The 15,749-nt window shown below is 52.5% G+C and overlaps 1 protein-coding gene across 2 annotated transcripts in view; it reads left to right on the forward strand.

Annotated features, from left to right (window-relative positions):
- LOC122383800 (mitochondrial uncoupling protein 2-like) overlaps positions 1-15,282 on the forward strand; it is a 30,034-nt gene extending 14,752 nt beyond the window's left edge. The window contains exons 1-9 of one of the 2 annotated variants that reach the window (XM_043370558.1): positions 145-274; positions 573-783; positions 10,648-10,784; positions 10,921-11,030; positions 11,361-11,461; positions 11,709-11,817; positions 12,955-13,095; positions 13,462-13,603; positions 13,881-15,282. In XM_043370558.1, coding sequence (XP_043226493.1) covers positions 643-783; positions 10,648-10,784; positions 10,921-11,030; positions 11,361-11,461; positions 11,709-11,817; positions 12,955-13,095; positions 13,462-13,603; positions 13,881-13,980 — 981 coding nt within the window. In that variant the 5' untranslated portion in view covers positions 145-274; positions 573-642 and the 3' untranslated portion in view covers positions 13,981-15,282. Of the gene's footprint in view, positions 1-144; positions 275-572; positions 784-10,647; positions 10,785-10,920; positions 11,031-11,360; positions 11,462-11,708; positions 11,818-12,954; positions 13,096-13,461; positions 13,604-13,880 lie in introns of those variants that run through there. The other variant, XM_043370557.1, reaches the window with a different exon arrangement.
- Positions 15,283-15,749: the final 467 nt, after the last annotated feature.

Below are 15,749 nucleotides of genomic sequence, written 5' to 3' on the forward strand. Positions count from 1 at the left end.
AACCACCATCTACACAGCACACATTCATTGCCTTAGTCTAACCCACCGACCCCGACCCTGACGGCCGTCCTGCCGGAGCTGTGGCGGAGCGCCGGGGTACGGTGGGCCAGGTCGATAGAGGGGGGCCGGGGCCGCCGCTGTTGCCCGGCCGGAGACGAGGCGCGGCGCGGCGGCGGCGGCAGTGGCGCGCCGGGTGGCGGCGGAGTAACACGGTGTGGGTGATGGTGGCGGACGATCGACCGACGGACTGAGGGGCGGGCCGAGTGACCCTTAGGTATACCTACACCTGCTGCGATAGTGGGCTAATGTTTTGTGTATCCAGTCTCCAGTTGATCCCTCTCTTTGCTCGAAGAAAGCATTTCTTTTACGTGTTGCCCGTATACTTACTTATTGATTATATATTTTCTATATTCGTTTTATTGTTCCCACTGTGAGGCAGTTTTCATCGTTCCTTTCCTTTCCATCGTTCCATCGTTCCTTTGTCGCCTGTCTTTGGAACACCGCGTATTCTGCTAAAACAAAGTAATACGTGTCCACGGGGCCGGCGTTCAATCATGTGTCGTCCCTTTCAGGTAGCAGCCCAGTCTTTGGTGGACTGTAGCGTCAGCAGCAGGAGCAGCAGTACCTACCTTCACAGCAGCCATGGCTCAGCAGGGCACCCCGCGCACGGGCGTGCCGCACGCCCACAACAGCATGGTGGAGCGACTGCTGGTGGCCGGCACGTCGGCCTGCATCGCAGACGCCATGACGTTCCCGCTGGACACGGCCAAAGTCAGACTGCAGGTCAGTGAGACTGGGGACACAGACTGCAGGTCAGTGGGGACACAGACTGCAGGTCAGTGGGGACACAGACTGCAGGTCAGTGGGGACACAGACTGTAGGTCAGTGGGGACTAGGGACACAGACTGCAGGTCAGTGGGGGCACAGACTGCAGGTCAGTGGGGACACAGACCGCAGGTCAGTGAGACTGCGGACACAGACCGCAGGTCAGTGAGACTGGGGACACAGACTGCAGGTCAGTGAGACTGGGGGCACAGACTCCAGGTTAGTGGGGACACAGACTGTAGGTCAGTGCGGACACGGCCAAAGTCAGACTGCAAGTCAGTGGCTTCCCGATGAAAGTCGGGCCTGTCCGATAGGACCACGAACCTTAGGTCACAGTGCGAGATCAGACGATCAGTTACATTGAAGAGAAGGGCGCGATCTGTTTTTGTTTTGTCTGTAACACGCCAGGGCTATGGTGACATGTCCGTTGCATTTCACATAATTCTTCCTCTGCTGCTCGACGGGCTAATTTTGTGCATCACTACTGAATAGAGATGCACCAAGTTTGCAATTTCATTACCCGCCCCGCCCCGCAGCTACCCCTTGCCCAACCACAACTACCCGCAAGCTGATTTTGGCTGAGCCGAACCCGCAAAAAACCCGCAATTTTAAAAACCTGCCTTTGCAAGGAAAAAATACAGCTGGGTCAATGCTAGAGCTATATAAACCTTACTTGCTTCATTGTTGTGCAGAAAAAGACAGCCAAACAAATAGTAAGGACTTGAAATCACTGGCGGTCCCAGGGGGGGGGCCACGGGGGCCATGGCCCCCCCTTTGGTGCTGAAAGGTGGGGCCATACTATCTTTTGGCCCCACCTTTCAGATCGAACAAAAGTCCTAGAAAAGCTTTTCGTATGTTTCATTTTCTTTCTTGCGCCATCAAAGGACGTAAATTTCACTCATGAGTGGGCTCAGTTTCGCATTCTGTCAATTTGGTGGTCAGCGTCGCTGGCACCGGCTCACGAGTATGGCCGGATCTTATATGGAATATCAGCGTGGGTTTACTTGAGGCTCTCGTAGGCCCAGCAATGGCTGGCATGAGACCCTCTTCGGCAGTGGTGGGTGGGCCCTGCTAAAGGAGATTGGCTCTAAGACATAAAGTAAGACCTCATGGGTTGGTGCTGTGCACCTCAGAAGCCCGGTGGTGACGCCGCATGCCGGCTTGGTTTCTTAAGGATTAGCGTGGGAACTCCGGGGCCTGCATAGAGTTTGCATGAGCTAGTATGTAATCTCAGAGGCATGTGTGTAATGTGTACACAGTGGCGGTCGCGGGGGGGGGGGGGGGCATCAGGGCCATGCCCCCCCCCCCAAAGGTCAATAAAGGGGGCCATCATATCATTTGCCCCCCCCCCCCCCTCAAACAACCAATGGGCCCCCATATAGGTGTATGGGGCCCTGGCAATTATTCGATCGTCACGAGGCTCAAAAAACCCACGCCCAGCTATTAATAATTAATATAGCTCCCACACCGGTCTTTGAGCGTCCTACACTGACCTCTGAGGGAACTTCAGTGGCGGTCAAGTGCCCACGTTGACCGCTAAGAGCCTACATCAACCTCTGAGACCCCACATCTGGCCTATGAGGGCCCCTAACCGGCCTCAGGGGTCCCAACCGGCGTCTGAGGGTCTCACACCGGTCTCTGGTGGCCTTATTTCTGTCTGTGGTGTCCCAAGACGAACCTTAAGGTGCCAATGAGGGCCCCGCACTGGCTGCTGAAGACCCGATGCCGGCCTCTAAGGGCCTGCATTGGCATTTGAGGAGGGCCCATCTTGGCCTTTGAGGGCCCTCTGCTGGCCTCTGGGGTCCAACGACGGCTCATGCCGGTCTTTTAGGGCCCCACGCTGACCTCTGAGGGCCCATGTTGGCCTGTAATAACCCACATTAGCCTCTGAGAGCCCAACTCGGTCACTGATTGTCTCAAACTACTGGCCTTTGTAGTTTGCAGGCCCTGTACTGGTCTCTGAGGGCCCTAAACTGGCCTCTACGTGAAAACATACATGGGTGGGTTTCTGAAGATCAGAGGGCTCACGCAGTCTCCGGCACAGCCTTACGTTGGTCCTGATCGAGATTACTTTGCGTCCTGATGGTCCGGCGCAGATTCCCTCATATTTCGACATCGGGACCCCATGAGCCGGTGTGGGTCCTGGGGCTGGCAGAGACTGATGAAGTCCTTAGGGCTCAGGGCCAGTCTTTTTAGCAGTAAGACTAGGCAGGTTGAGTGAGCCCCAATAGAGCCGCTGCGAAGCCCCGCAGGAGTCGCGCGCGGCCCTCAGATGCCAATTTTAAAAGCTCGGAACCTGTGGGGGGTCTCCAGAGGTCGGTGTACCTACTCTCTCCCGCCGCCACACAGCTAGGTATATTACCTATATGGGTAAATGTCATAGTCTGAAAATGCTCTCTGGGTTTCACATGCCTGTTCAAAGCAAGAGGTATCTGTACTTTTCCGAATTGTTTTATAGTGGTAACTGGTCATGAATCCGCGTGCCTGACCTTCCAGTATACCTATGCTACACCGATCCGTCGTCATGGTGCAGTGGGCCGACCGGTGGAAGCACCGTGGGACGGGAAATGGAACTGGTGATTTTGCCTTAAATTGAGCTTAAAAATTTCACGCAAGAATCAGATGGATGAAGCATAAGTAATGCCAACTGCGCGGCACCTCGTGGACGTAAAAAATTGGCCGATCACCCCCCCCCCTTCCGGTGACGTATAAATGTTATGTCCCGCGAGTGTGACTTTGGCCCCCCCTTTTGCTAGCGGCTGCGACCGCCAGTGCTTGAAATTGCTATGCTAAGTCCTCAGGAAGTGCACACTGGACAATGGAAAACGAATAACGCATCAATACATTTGAAATTCCTTTCTGAAAAGAATTCAGTAAAATCTTTCTCTCACCTTACCCTTCAGCATTGGCTGAGGATCAAAATGTCACTCTGGTTCCTCTCAATGTTAGGCTTCTGGAATGATACTGTTATCAAAATGAATGTTGATATAAAAAGATATGCGATTTCCAGTTAAAAATAAATAGTGACACGGTGAATAATGCGTATCCAGTCGATTTACACCACAGGGGAGCACCGCCGCTTCAACCCTATTGGCCGTAGTGTCTAACGGTGGCGGCCATATTGCGCAGACCAGAAACCGGCTGCCGCCTGTGTTGAGGAATAGGGAATTCGGGACCTCGATTTACGTTTGCGGCCGCCGTATCCGTTACGTTCAAGTTACGTAGATACGGAACCCGGCATCTTACGCAGAATTGAGTGGGGAACACGATCGTATCTTCAGAATTCCTCAAATTCACTCGCCGGACCTACATTTGCCCCGGCCGAGGGGGTTGATGAACCCACCTCGCTAATGCGCCGCTAATTAAACTAGAATTAAGCGGTAAAGTGGTCGTATGCGGCAAAGTATAATGCAGAGTGACTGGTAGAAACCCGCTGTAAGGGTCTCAGGTCAACCGGTGACCTCTGAGGTCAGGTCAAGTGATCTAAGGCACGGGATCGGTTTTTGGTAAATAACTTCGCCAAAAATGGCCGTAGAGCCGCGATTTCGGCATCATCGTGTTCAGCTAGCTCAGACGCATCGAGTGATATACTTTTTGTTCGGGTCAGGTCAACTTAGGGTTCTGACCTCAGGTCAAGCTCAGGTCAGCACCCCCAGGTCACGAAGTTGGTCGAAAGAGGTCATGTCGCATATCATTCGATTCGGCAGATCTTCCTGAGTCCATTGGTGGCTTTCCCGACTCGCTAGCTCAATTTGATCGGGAGTTATTGAAGAACAATTGTGACCCTTGTGACGTCACAAATGACGTCACGCAAGGGCAACAATGCAAATATGAAGCATAGAACCTTGCAAAGAGTGCATGAAATCATGATTTTATATGCTTGAGATAGTTTCAGATCATTCTCGACGCCAAAATAGCAATTTTCATATTTCCCCACTGACTTATAAGGGTTTAACGTATAAGTTCCTTGTATCTGATGATTTTTTAGGATTTCATCTTGTTCTCCACTCAATTCTGCGTAAGATGCCGGGTTCCGTGTCCACATAGCTTGAGCGTAACGGATGCAGCGACCGCAAACGTAAATCGAGGTCCCGAATTCCCTATTCTCCAGCACAGGCGGCGGCCGCTTTCTGGTCTGCGCAACATGGCGGCACCGTTGGACACCATTTGGCGGCCGATGCGCATTCCACATTATAGAGTTCCGTGATTTACACATAAAACAAATGATGCAAAAGCCCAGCAAAAACCAACTAACCAATGAACCACGCATTTTTGGAAACATGCGTCAGAAGCGTCAGCAACAGCTGATTGCAAGGAATGTTACAGCGACTAAATTATTGCAGCCGTAGTTAGTGCGAACTTGTTGCGAAAACACCGTTGTATAATGCATATTAATGTGCCATTCTGATAATATTATTTTACACAACAGCTAAAGTTTTACAATGCAGAGGTTAATCACCGGTTAGGAAATAAAGGGACAGTAAATACTAAATAAAATGTAATAATTTTATACAGTGGCGCAGCCAGGGGGGGTCAGAGGGTCAGCTGACCCCCCCGAAATTTCTGTCAGGGGCCCGCTCGAGAGAGAGAGTGAGAGAGAGAGAGAGAGAGAGAGAGAGAGAGAGAGAGAGAGAGAGAGAGAGAGAGAGAGAGAGAGAGGGAGAGAGAGAGAGAGAGAGAGAGAGAGAGAGAGAGAGAGAGAGAGAGAGGAGAGAGAGAGGTCCTAATCTAATCGGACGAGCCCGCTTCGAGAAATGCCCACTGCGACACCTCGGGTGAGGGGTCGGCCTGGGGCCCCAGGTGGACAGGGCCCGGGCCCCCAGGAGAACGGGCCCGGCCCCCTGGGTGGATGGGACCCGGGCCCCCTGTAGATGGGTCCGGGCCCCCGGGTGGATAGGGCCCGGGCCCCCCGGCGGATGGGGCCCCGGTGGATGGATCCGAGCCACCGGGAGAACGGGCCCCGGGTGGACGGGGCCCGGACCCCCGGGTCCCGCGAGAACGGGTCCAGGCCCCTCGGGTGGATGGGGCCCGAGGCTCCGGGAGAGCGGGCCCGGGCCCCCTGGGTGGAGGGGGCCCGGGCCCCCGGCTGGATGGGGCCCGGGCCCCCGGGAGAACGGCCCTGAGCCCCGGGTGGACGGGGCCGGACCCCCGGTTGGATGGGGCCCGGGCCCCGGGAGAACGGGCCCGGGCCCCCTGGGTGGATAGGGCACGGGCCCCTGGGTGGATAGGGCACAGGCCCCCGGGTGGATGGGGCCCGGGCCCCGGGAGAACGGGCCCGGGCCCCTTAGGTGGATGGGGCACGGCCCCCCGGGTAGATGGGGCCAGGGCCCCCGATGGATGGGTCCGGGCCCCCGGGAGTACGGACCCCAGGCCCCGGGTGGACGGGGCCCGGGCCCCCGGCTGGATGGGGCCCGGGCCCCCTGGTGGGCGGGCCCCGGAGCCCCGGGTGGACGAGGCCCGGAGCCCAGGTGAACGTGGCCCGGGCCCCCGTATGGATAGGGCTTGGTCCCCCATGTGGATAGGGCCCGAGCCCCCGGGTGAATGGGGCCCGCTAGGGTGACCCGCTTGCTTCGCAACGCGAATAAGGGGTATTTTCGATCGGTGGGCGTTTGGTTGGTCTTGTGTCTGTGGGTTATGTATCCATTACGGTCGATTGCCTTTTGACGGCTAAGCATTTTGGTTTTGGGAAAAATATCCATCGCATCGAGGTGCTCGTGTCTGATAATAACCATGCGTTCTACTATAGAACATGCCAAGTGACATAGGTTGGCGTAGGTTATTGAAGAGTGAAAGCCATCGATGAATTACTATGTAGAGGTTTGAAACATTTATATTCTTAAGAATATTGTTGCTCGTCATGCAAAAGCGATGATTGGACCTTGGTCACAATTGAATGCTCTTCCAATCTATGCCCATTTCAATTGTCAAACATACCAGGTTATGTAGCAAAACCCCTGTAATTAAGTAAGTCATAAGCAAATGCTATTTTCTCCAGCAATTTGTTCCACCTTGTTTTTGATCAATTAGCTTTTCACAATTTTCCCATGAGAGGCGGTAGGTACATTTCTCTTGCCAACAAGCGTTGTTTGAACCCGCTCCGTCTGACAGTCACCCAAAAATAGCATTAAGTCCAAAATCCGTCCAAAACGTCAATTTTTCAAGCATAAGTGCCCTCACGGGTGCACGTGGCGCGTGCCATCCCTGCACCGCACACCATTCGATAGCCCGTTCGATTCTCATGCACGATACTGTGTTCCTCGTGCCGATCGGACCCACGGTTACCGAGATACTGCACGGGGACCGGACCCGTGTCGGGCAAGTTGAGCCATTGTCGCCCATTTTTGCAAGCCGATTTATGCATGTAAAGTCTATGACGCGAATTTGCACTTTTTGAGCACGCGCCATGTGCTCACCACCGGCCCGATCGAGCTGTGACTCTTCACAGGCACGTTACCCATCCTTGTTCTATAAGTTGCGCGAATTTCAGCGCACTATGGAAGTTACGTCGCGATCAGCCGCTTTTTTACGCGAGTTCTTCGCGAAAAAAAAACCTTAGGGGGCTGCATCAACCCCTCCCCCCTGTGCCGGCGAGGGTTAAAACTTCTTACGAGCGAATTCACGTAATGAAGAAGAATAAAAGCACAATCTACTACAGCAGCCAATAGATGACGACAGGCACATGGGACTACTTTTAAATCTTGTGCGACAGAAGCAGGCAACAGTTCCGATTGCATATAATATGCTATGCATATTGCGGAATTGGGGCTCATATCGGACTCGAAAGATACGAAGTCATACGTCATAGTAACATATTTCTGTCGTGGTCAATTTGCGTAAAAAGTGAAGACCGGGTGATTACCGAGCTACTGTTCTATGCAAATTTTCTTATTCAAACTCGCTCAGGGTTATCGTGCAGGTAAAGGGGGCCCGCCCAGCAGAATGCGTATGAAATATGGAGAGATTCTGAAAAATGGGTGGGGGCCCGCACACTAGGGGGCCCGCTTTGGAAGCGATGACCCCCCCCCCCCGAAACGAAATCCTGGCTGCGCCACTGATTTTATAGTTGGTCTTGGTAATGCTCTCCGGCCGGTCCTCTCTCGGCAATCGGCATACAAATGATAAGGACGTAAAAAGAGTCAAAGACAAAAGAAATAAATGCGACCAGCTACGTGGTTTTGTAACATGTATAACTGCTATTTTGAGGTATTCAAAAACCAAGACAGAAAAATTGATTGTGAAATTATTATTGCGTCATCAATGACAGCTTTCCTTCGCCTCAGAGACCAAAATTGACGCAGTCAAATGCCAATCCTTGTCAGAATGTCGAAAGTGCGCCAGTATTGTATTGCGTTATGTTTGGGCCGCATGCCAGTCAATATTTTGATTTTTTGTAAGGGTAATTGCAGGTAATTGGTGTGTTATTTTCGTAATATAGGATGGGACAGAACCAGACAGAACATAGAGTAGGATAGGTAATCAATGAATTTGCATCAAATTTTGTTTAGCTCTTTTTTATGCCGACCAGACGCAAATTAAGTAACATGTGGCATTTGCTCTGATTTTCAACATCAACATCTCATTTTAGTCTGGGTTCTTCCATAATGTATATCTAGTGCACACTGCACATAGACTTCAGTTCAGCTTCCTATAAGTTTGCTTTCAGGTTCTTTTATGTTTTATGTAATGCTTTCATCAGCATTTATTTATGCTTTGCAGTTTGTTGTTTGTACCCTGGTTTGGTCATTGCTAGACTGTGGATGCTATTGCTGGTTGTTTTCAGTTTTGCATTTGAAATGTGCTTCCTTGATATATTTTTATATTTGGTTGTTTTAAAAGTTGTTTTGATGAATATTGTATTGTTAACCTGAGCAAATGCACTTGGCATTGTGTTTTGCATCTAAAAAAAAGAAAATTATAGGTTCTAAAGTCTGACCGCCAAATACCCGCCACACGACAAGTTTTGCTTCTCGAACCCGCCAAAAACCCTGCGGGTTTTGAAAACCCGCAGAAAGCGGGTTTGCGGGTTCAAAAAAAGGGCATCTCTACTACTGAAGTTTTCGCAGAGCAGCACTATAGGTGCTCACCGTCAAGGCCCCGCGCGACATACCCTGCTCAATGCTGGATTTTCATATTCAACCCACATGCAGGAGAAAATGGGGATGACCGTTCACGCAGCAGATAGATTCGGCAACTGGCATCATCGGCGCCAATGCTCTTAAGCAGATGACCTTGGCACCTTGAAACTAATGCTACATGCGCTCTGCGTTAGTCTGATGAGCCTACGCTCGGGCAGTGCTACGCCAACCCGACCTGTACGTCGCCTGTCAACATCTTGGTATGGTTAGAGTTTGCATCACTACCCTGCGCTAATTTGCATATCATTGGCCGGCTCGGCGTCCGGCCCAGTGGCTACGGTTTGAGCTCTCTGCCGTCAAAGTCGCAGTGGCAAGCACTCTAAACAGAGGGAGACTATTTTGTCACAGTGACCGGACAATATTTATCTGAACTGGTGGCGCCAGGACAGGAAACGTTCGCCCGGTCCGCTCCGAGAAGGCGGCACCCAAAACAGCCGGGGTGGTGCGTGTGACCTCGCGGTGTCCTGGCGGCGACCTTGGTGTGACCGCACCCGGCCGGGGTCTGGTGGAGAGACCAGCGGGCCCGCACGTAATCCGTGTTTGCGCACCGCTCCGGGGCACACGCCAACAGAGAGCGGCGGCGGAGGCAGCAACGTTCTGCGCCGGTCCGCGACCCCATTCCGGGCAGACCGGCGCCCGCCGACGGATGTTAGGAACATAAACCGTGGTCTGCGGCGAGGCTGTGAGGTCTATGAGGCTATGCTATGAGGGCCAGGCTTCAATACGGTCGTAAAGTGCAGAGGTGCGGCACAGGCACTGGGCACCACGCTATCTGAATCCCACCAGTCGCGATCAATTCGATTGGTCGTTTCTGCCTGGACACCCTGTGGCCGTGATGCCATTGTTGAACTTATAACGTCTTCCTCTTAAGGCCGATGAGTTCGTAGTTGAAGTGCGTATAACTTTTGTGTAGTTGGGTACGACTTCTCAAGCACATAACTTCCAATACAGAATGTGCAGGAATTTGTTGTCGTGCTTTGGCCGATTGACTTCTTCACTGTTGATTTCACTCTAACATGATTCAGCTTATTTGGCCTCGTTGTCCATCTTTGTCTCGTGAACCATTGCACAGTGCATTAGCAAAAGGTTTTCACTAAATATCACATCAAGTAAATGCGTAAAGATGTGTTTGCGGAAATGCTTATTGGATTTCTATTAACTGGTTACATAGATAACAGTAGATAACAGTTCTACTGTTATCTATCCCCCTCCGTGGCCGAGTGGATTGAAGCGCCGGAATTCGACGCTTAGCCGGTGGTGAGAGCCCGGTTCAAGCCCCGGTGCGGGCGGCCACATTTAGCTCCTACGTGTAATGGCGTGCGTGTCTGTGGCAGGGGCCGCACAGAAGCCAGGTAACGTGAGTGAGCGGAGGGGGCCGTGTCCAGTCGTGAGGGCACGTGAAACGTTCGGACAAAATTCTGCCATACAACTGGAATTGCGCGATCGGGTGGTGGAGTCAGGGTCAGCACAACAAGCTATGCTTAGTGCGGGCTCTGATTCCTCAAATCCACCCATTCAACCATTCGGACTAAATTTAAAAAAAAAAATATGCTGATTATAATAATTGAACGGGTATTTCATAATCAAATGTCCGTGATCTCTCAACGATTTATATTAGTCTTTTATCCGTCTCGCGGATTAATAGCTCGTGCCTCGTTCGTGACCCGTCCCTATTGTCACGTTCCAGGTGCAAGGCGAAACGTCTGGCTTCCTGCTGCGGGTCAGTCTGTTCTACGAGGAGGCCGTGATATCGAGCGCCGCGCCGCCCAAATACCAGGGCATGCTGGGGACCATCAAAACGATCGCCACGGAGGAGGGACCCAGGTGAGTCGGCGGGCGCTCTCTGTGGGTGCTGTGTTTGTGACTGCTGAGTCACGGTGTTCCGGGTATTCGTATTACGTATGTGTTCGTGTTAGCTCCACTGGGACGGTCCACTGACGACGTGCGCTGTTGGCCGCAGGGGGCTGTACAAAGGTCTGGCGCCCGGACTGCAGCGACAAATGTGCTTCTCGGCTATCAAACTCGGCATGTACGACACATTCAAGGAGTTCTACCACTCCTTCATCGGAAGTAAGTGTGTGAGCTCATAAAATAAAAATGTAGGAGCGTGCTGTGTAGATACGCATATCGGACGCTAATGGTGTTCGATTTCATCTCTATTGTACACTGGGATTCTGGCTTTGGAAGTTCGCCGTTCTGTTTCCCGTACCTATTCGTATTCACGTATTCTGTTTTCGTGCTCATCTCAGACAGAATGAGCACCCGTCTCTCTGCCACAGCCGCCTCCCCCCGTCCTCTCCGCCTCCACCCTGTCCTCGGCCGCTGCGTAGGCACCGTCCCTTTGTGCCAGCACCCGACACCCCGCGGGCTGCTCCAGTGACGTGTGACGCCGTTTGGCAGGTCCCAGCCAGAACTACGTCAACATCCCCACGCGCGTGATGGCCGGCATGACTACCGGAGCGCTGGCAGTCATGGTGGCGCAACCCACCGACGTCGTCAAGGTATGTGAGGGCGTACCGGCTGACCCGGGGGTCATGGCATATGTCGAACAAAAACTACTTTCTTTTTCTTACGAGGATGACGTCTGCCGCTGAATTGCAAAACAAAACTTAGATAATAAATTATCAAACATGCATACTTGCGTACTGATTCGTTGAGGAAAGATCTCATTGCGAAGTTTTCGACGAGGTTTGTAATGATTGTTGAAGCGTCAACGGCGCGCCCAAGTGATAATAATTGTCTTTTCAGGTCAGGATGCAAGCCCAGAGCCAGTCCAAGGGCCCTCCGCGATACAAGAGCTCGTTGCAAGCCTACCGAACAATCTTCAAAACAGAGGGAACCAAGGGCCTCTGGAAAGGTCAGTTGATGAGAAGGGCGGTGATTGTACAGGTCTCGCGAGATTAAGCGGTAGGTTTTGCACTTTTACATTTCCGGTTATATCTCAGAAACTAATCGATCTACGATGAAGACATTTTACACGATCATGGCCGGCTTGTTACCCAACAAGTCGATCGCATCTTCAACACTTAAAAGTTTAAGACGACGAAGATATAGCCTGAGGTACACTAAATTTTCTAGGTGCAAAACCTACCGCTAAAACCCGCGAGACCTGTACAAAGAACGCGACCCAAGACACGTCGATTCGCCGACATACGCCAACGGGCCTGACATGACGGGAAATAGGTCATAGATCAAATGTCACCTCTGTAAGGGTCATGAAGTTTTCAGGGTATGTGTGAAATTGTTTATCTCAAAGGTGTCTTATCATGTTGCGGTATCTGATGTTGCGATCAGCCGCTTTTTCACGAGTTATTCAGAAAAATCCGGAGGTGGTCCAGCTAACCCCTCCCCCCTCAAAAGTGCTAGGGTCAGCACAAGCTGAAGCACCAACCGACTTCGACACGGGTTACCATGCTAGACGAGGGACGTTTGGCAGGCTTTGTCAGCTAATTAGTGACAGGTCGTTCGGCTGGGAGCGAGGGCCCTGGCCCGGTGCCCGTTCGTTTGGCAGTCACACCGACCGTGCCCGTTCACCTGGCAACGCACTCGGTGACGCGGAGGGGGGGGGGGGGGCGTCTGGCACGGTCGCGGGGTCATACGCGCACCTCAGTCAAGGTCAGGGGTGGCGGAATCGCTGACACTGCTCTGTCTGGGGGCTCTCGGTGGCTGATTTGTCCACCCCGACGATCAACGTATGGGTGAGAACATGTGAGAGGGATGCGTTCTACTGGGGCGAGGTTCAGTGTAGCTCGAGTGTATCAATTTAGTCGAGCAACTACGCAGCAGTCGGTAAACAACTACGCAGTGCATCAACGGGATCGTCCGGCTGCCAGAGAATGGTTGGAATATTTGGCTCGCCGCAGCAGTCCATAAGGCTCTACGACTACATTTCCAAATAGATGGTCATGCTATAAATTTTGCATATGACAGACTCCCGCCGCCATTTTGTTTCTCTCCAGTGACGCCCGTCTAACCCTGCCTCCCTTGTTCACAGGGTTCACGCCGAACGTGATGCGTAACGCGATCGTGAACGTGGCAGAGACGGTGTGTTACGACGTGACCAAGGACACGCTGCTGTACTACCACCTGCTGCAGAACGGCATCCCGCTGCACTTCAGCGCCGCCGCCGTGGCAGGTAAAGCTCTAACCCTCTCTAAGCTACTCTGAGATCGCCTCCGTATGTGACTAGCTGTTCCTAATAGTTCACTATCGCTTCACTGTTTCAAACATTTCTCGGGGATTAAGGCTTAGGGTGCCCTATCAATCACACACCTATCAATGTGTGAGCCCTTGGGGACTCCCGGGCAACGCCGCTCTCCCTCTGCTGATTCCAATCGCAATCACGTACCGGCGTTGCGAGGCTCTCTGTTTTCTGTTGAGTCACCGTGGTTGGCTCTCGGTCTCGCTGGCATCCTTTCCTCACAGATTCTGCGTGTCACGGTGATATGTTGGGTCGCCGTTTTCAGAACTGTTTCTGACCAGTGGTTTCTCACTTTTACAGGTCTGTGCGCCACGGTGGTGGCCTCGCCGGTGGACGTGATTAAGACGCGCTACATGAACGCCCAGCCGGGCGAGTACAGGGGCGCCGTGGACGCCGCCGTGCGCATGTTCATGCAAGAGGGACCCGGAGCCTTTTACAAGGGGTCAGTACTGAGGACTAGACGAATGTTCCAGGTTTGCTTGCTCGATTGTCCTTTTATTTTTCGATAGGGAAACGTTGTAGGTATACGCAGCAGACAAATGCTTTGAACCATACTAATTTATTTTGGGTCGAAATTCAATGTCAATGCCGTTCCCTTAGCAAGCTACTGATGTGCTGAATAGTATCGGAGCGATCAGCACACTCCGTGTGTTAGCATTTCCACGAGCTGCTGTCCCTCCCGGTGCGGCGCCGCTGACCGGAGCCCGCCCCGCCGCCAGGTTCCTGCCGTCGTTCTGCCGCCTGGTCAGCTGGAACATCTGCATGTGGCTCACTTACGAGCAGATCAAGGAGCTGGCGCGCCGGCACCACGAACAGTAGGTCATGCTATTCCTGTGCAATCGACAGGTATGCTATCCGCGCCCGGTATCGGGGGCTGTATGTCGCAGAGCCGCCGGTCGACAGACGTGCGGCCCACACGCCGCCATCACGAACAGTAGGTCGCAGCGCCGTCACTCGACAATGATGGGAACCGCGCCCGGCATCGGGAGCAGCCGCGGGAGTTTCAGAGCCGCCGGTCGGCTCTACTCTCGGTAGACGTGCGATCCGTGCCCGCCGCCACGAACAGTAGGTCGCAGAGCCGCCTGCGCTTGACAGGGGCACTCCTGGCGTCAGAAGCCGCGGCCGCGACACCTACGTGTCGGGATGGAGGTGGCGACTGTCCCTGCTCACCGGTGGAGCTGAGGGCGCCACTGTGGCTGGACCGGCTCAATAGGGAAGTCGCGCGGGGCAATAAGGCTGTCCCAGCTCTGTGACGGAGTTGAGGGAGGCACTGTGACCGGATACTCTGTAAGGAATGCTGTGCCGGTCCGGACGGAACTGAGGGAGCCACTGCGGGCGCCACACGACTCACTGGTGGAGCACTGTGACCGTAACCGGTCTGTGAGGGATCTGTTTGAGCCACCGTGGCCGCTACGGCTCACTGGAGACTCGGCGCCCGCCCCAGCTCGTCGATTCAGTGATCGGAGCTGTGGATCATGTGATGTTGAGATACTATCTACAGTGCGCGGTTTTACGTGTACTGAAAGTAAAGCCCGTCTTCTGTGGTGCCAGATTGGCTGCCCAGGCATAGAATGATGCGAAATGCTATTATAGATCTGACATGACGATTGACGATATCAGGAACTGCGTGTTATCTGTCCAGCTCGACATTGGACGAGAAATGTGTCTTATTTTAGGTAGGTAGAAGAGTATCGTGATACCTATGAAATGTCAACGCACACCGCTCATAGCGCAGTGATAAGTTTTAGAGTTGATTTTCTCTACACCATTATTTTCCACACCTTATGTCTATCATCTGCTCATGATAAGCACCAGATCATGAACACTAGGCAACATGAGCGTTCACTGGATGAGTTCGATAATTGTTTCAGTGCAATATGTGTGGTTTCCTAGCACCATATGTGGACTGTGATGGCTCCTGTGGTTCTTACTTCTTACCAACCACGCGGCGCTTCCGATTCGTATCGTACCAGTATCACCCTAGCCAGTTCCTTCCAGAGCGAGGGAACTACGCTCCCCGCTGAATATCGGTGTATCCATCCATATGTATATGACTATGCATTTAGCTGCATTTCATTCTGTTTTTGAAAACCCAAATATATTTTCGTAGACGAGTGACAATTTTGTTTGTGAAGAGCCATACAGTTGTCGGTATGTGTTTGACAGATGATTTTCACAATTCACGAGGCAGCGTTGCCGATATAGCTCTAGATCATAGCGGCTAGGATCTAGGTACCAATTTTGCAATTTTTCTTACGGAGGATTAATCTGACATTTCGTAAACAGACCATGATGACATAATGGACATAATGGGACTACGCTAGCAATTTGTGCCGAAACATGGAGTTCTTCTCAAAGTTGGCCCGTTTGGAAGCTTCCTCGCCTTTTGGATGCGATGTGGTTGCTGATCTGCAATGACACCCGTGAGAACACTTCAGGTGCATCGAAAGGAGGTCGAATCGCTGGATTGCAGATTATGACGGGATTTTGTTCACTTCTACCTAAAACTGTTCCAATGCCTGCCGGCTAGTAACCGTTTGACCTTAAAGTTGATGAAGGCGGCTGAGGCTGATAAAGGCGTTAGGCAT

This window comes from Amphibalanus amphitrite, unplaced genomic scaffold (genome assembly GCF_019059575.1).
Source record: "Amphibalanus amphitrite isolate SeventyFive unplaced genomic scaffold, NRLGWU_Aamphi_draft 000174F_arrow, whole genome shotgun sequence".
NCBI classification, from domain to species: domain Eukaryota; kingdom Metazoa; phylum Arthropoda; class Thecostraca; order Balanomorpha; family Balanidae; genus Amphibalanus; species Amphibalanus amphitrite.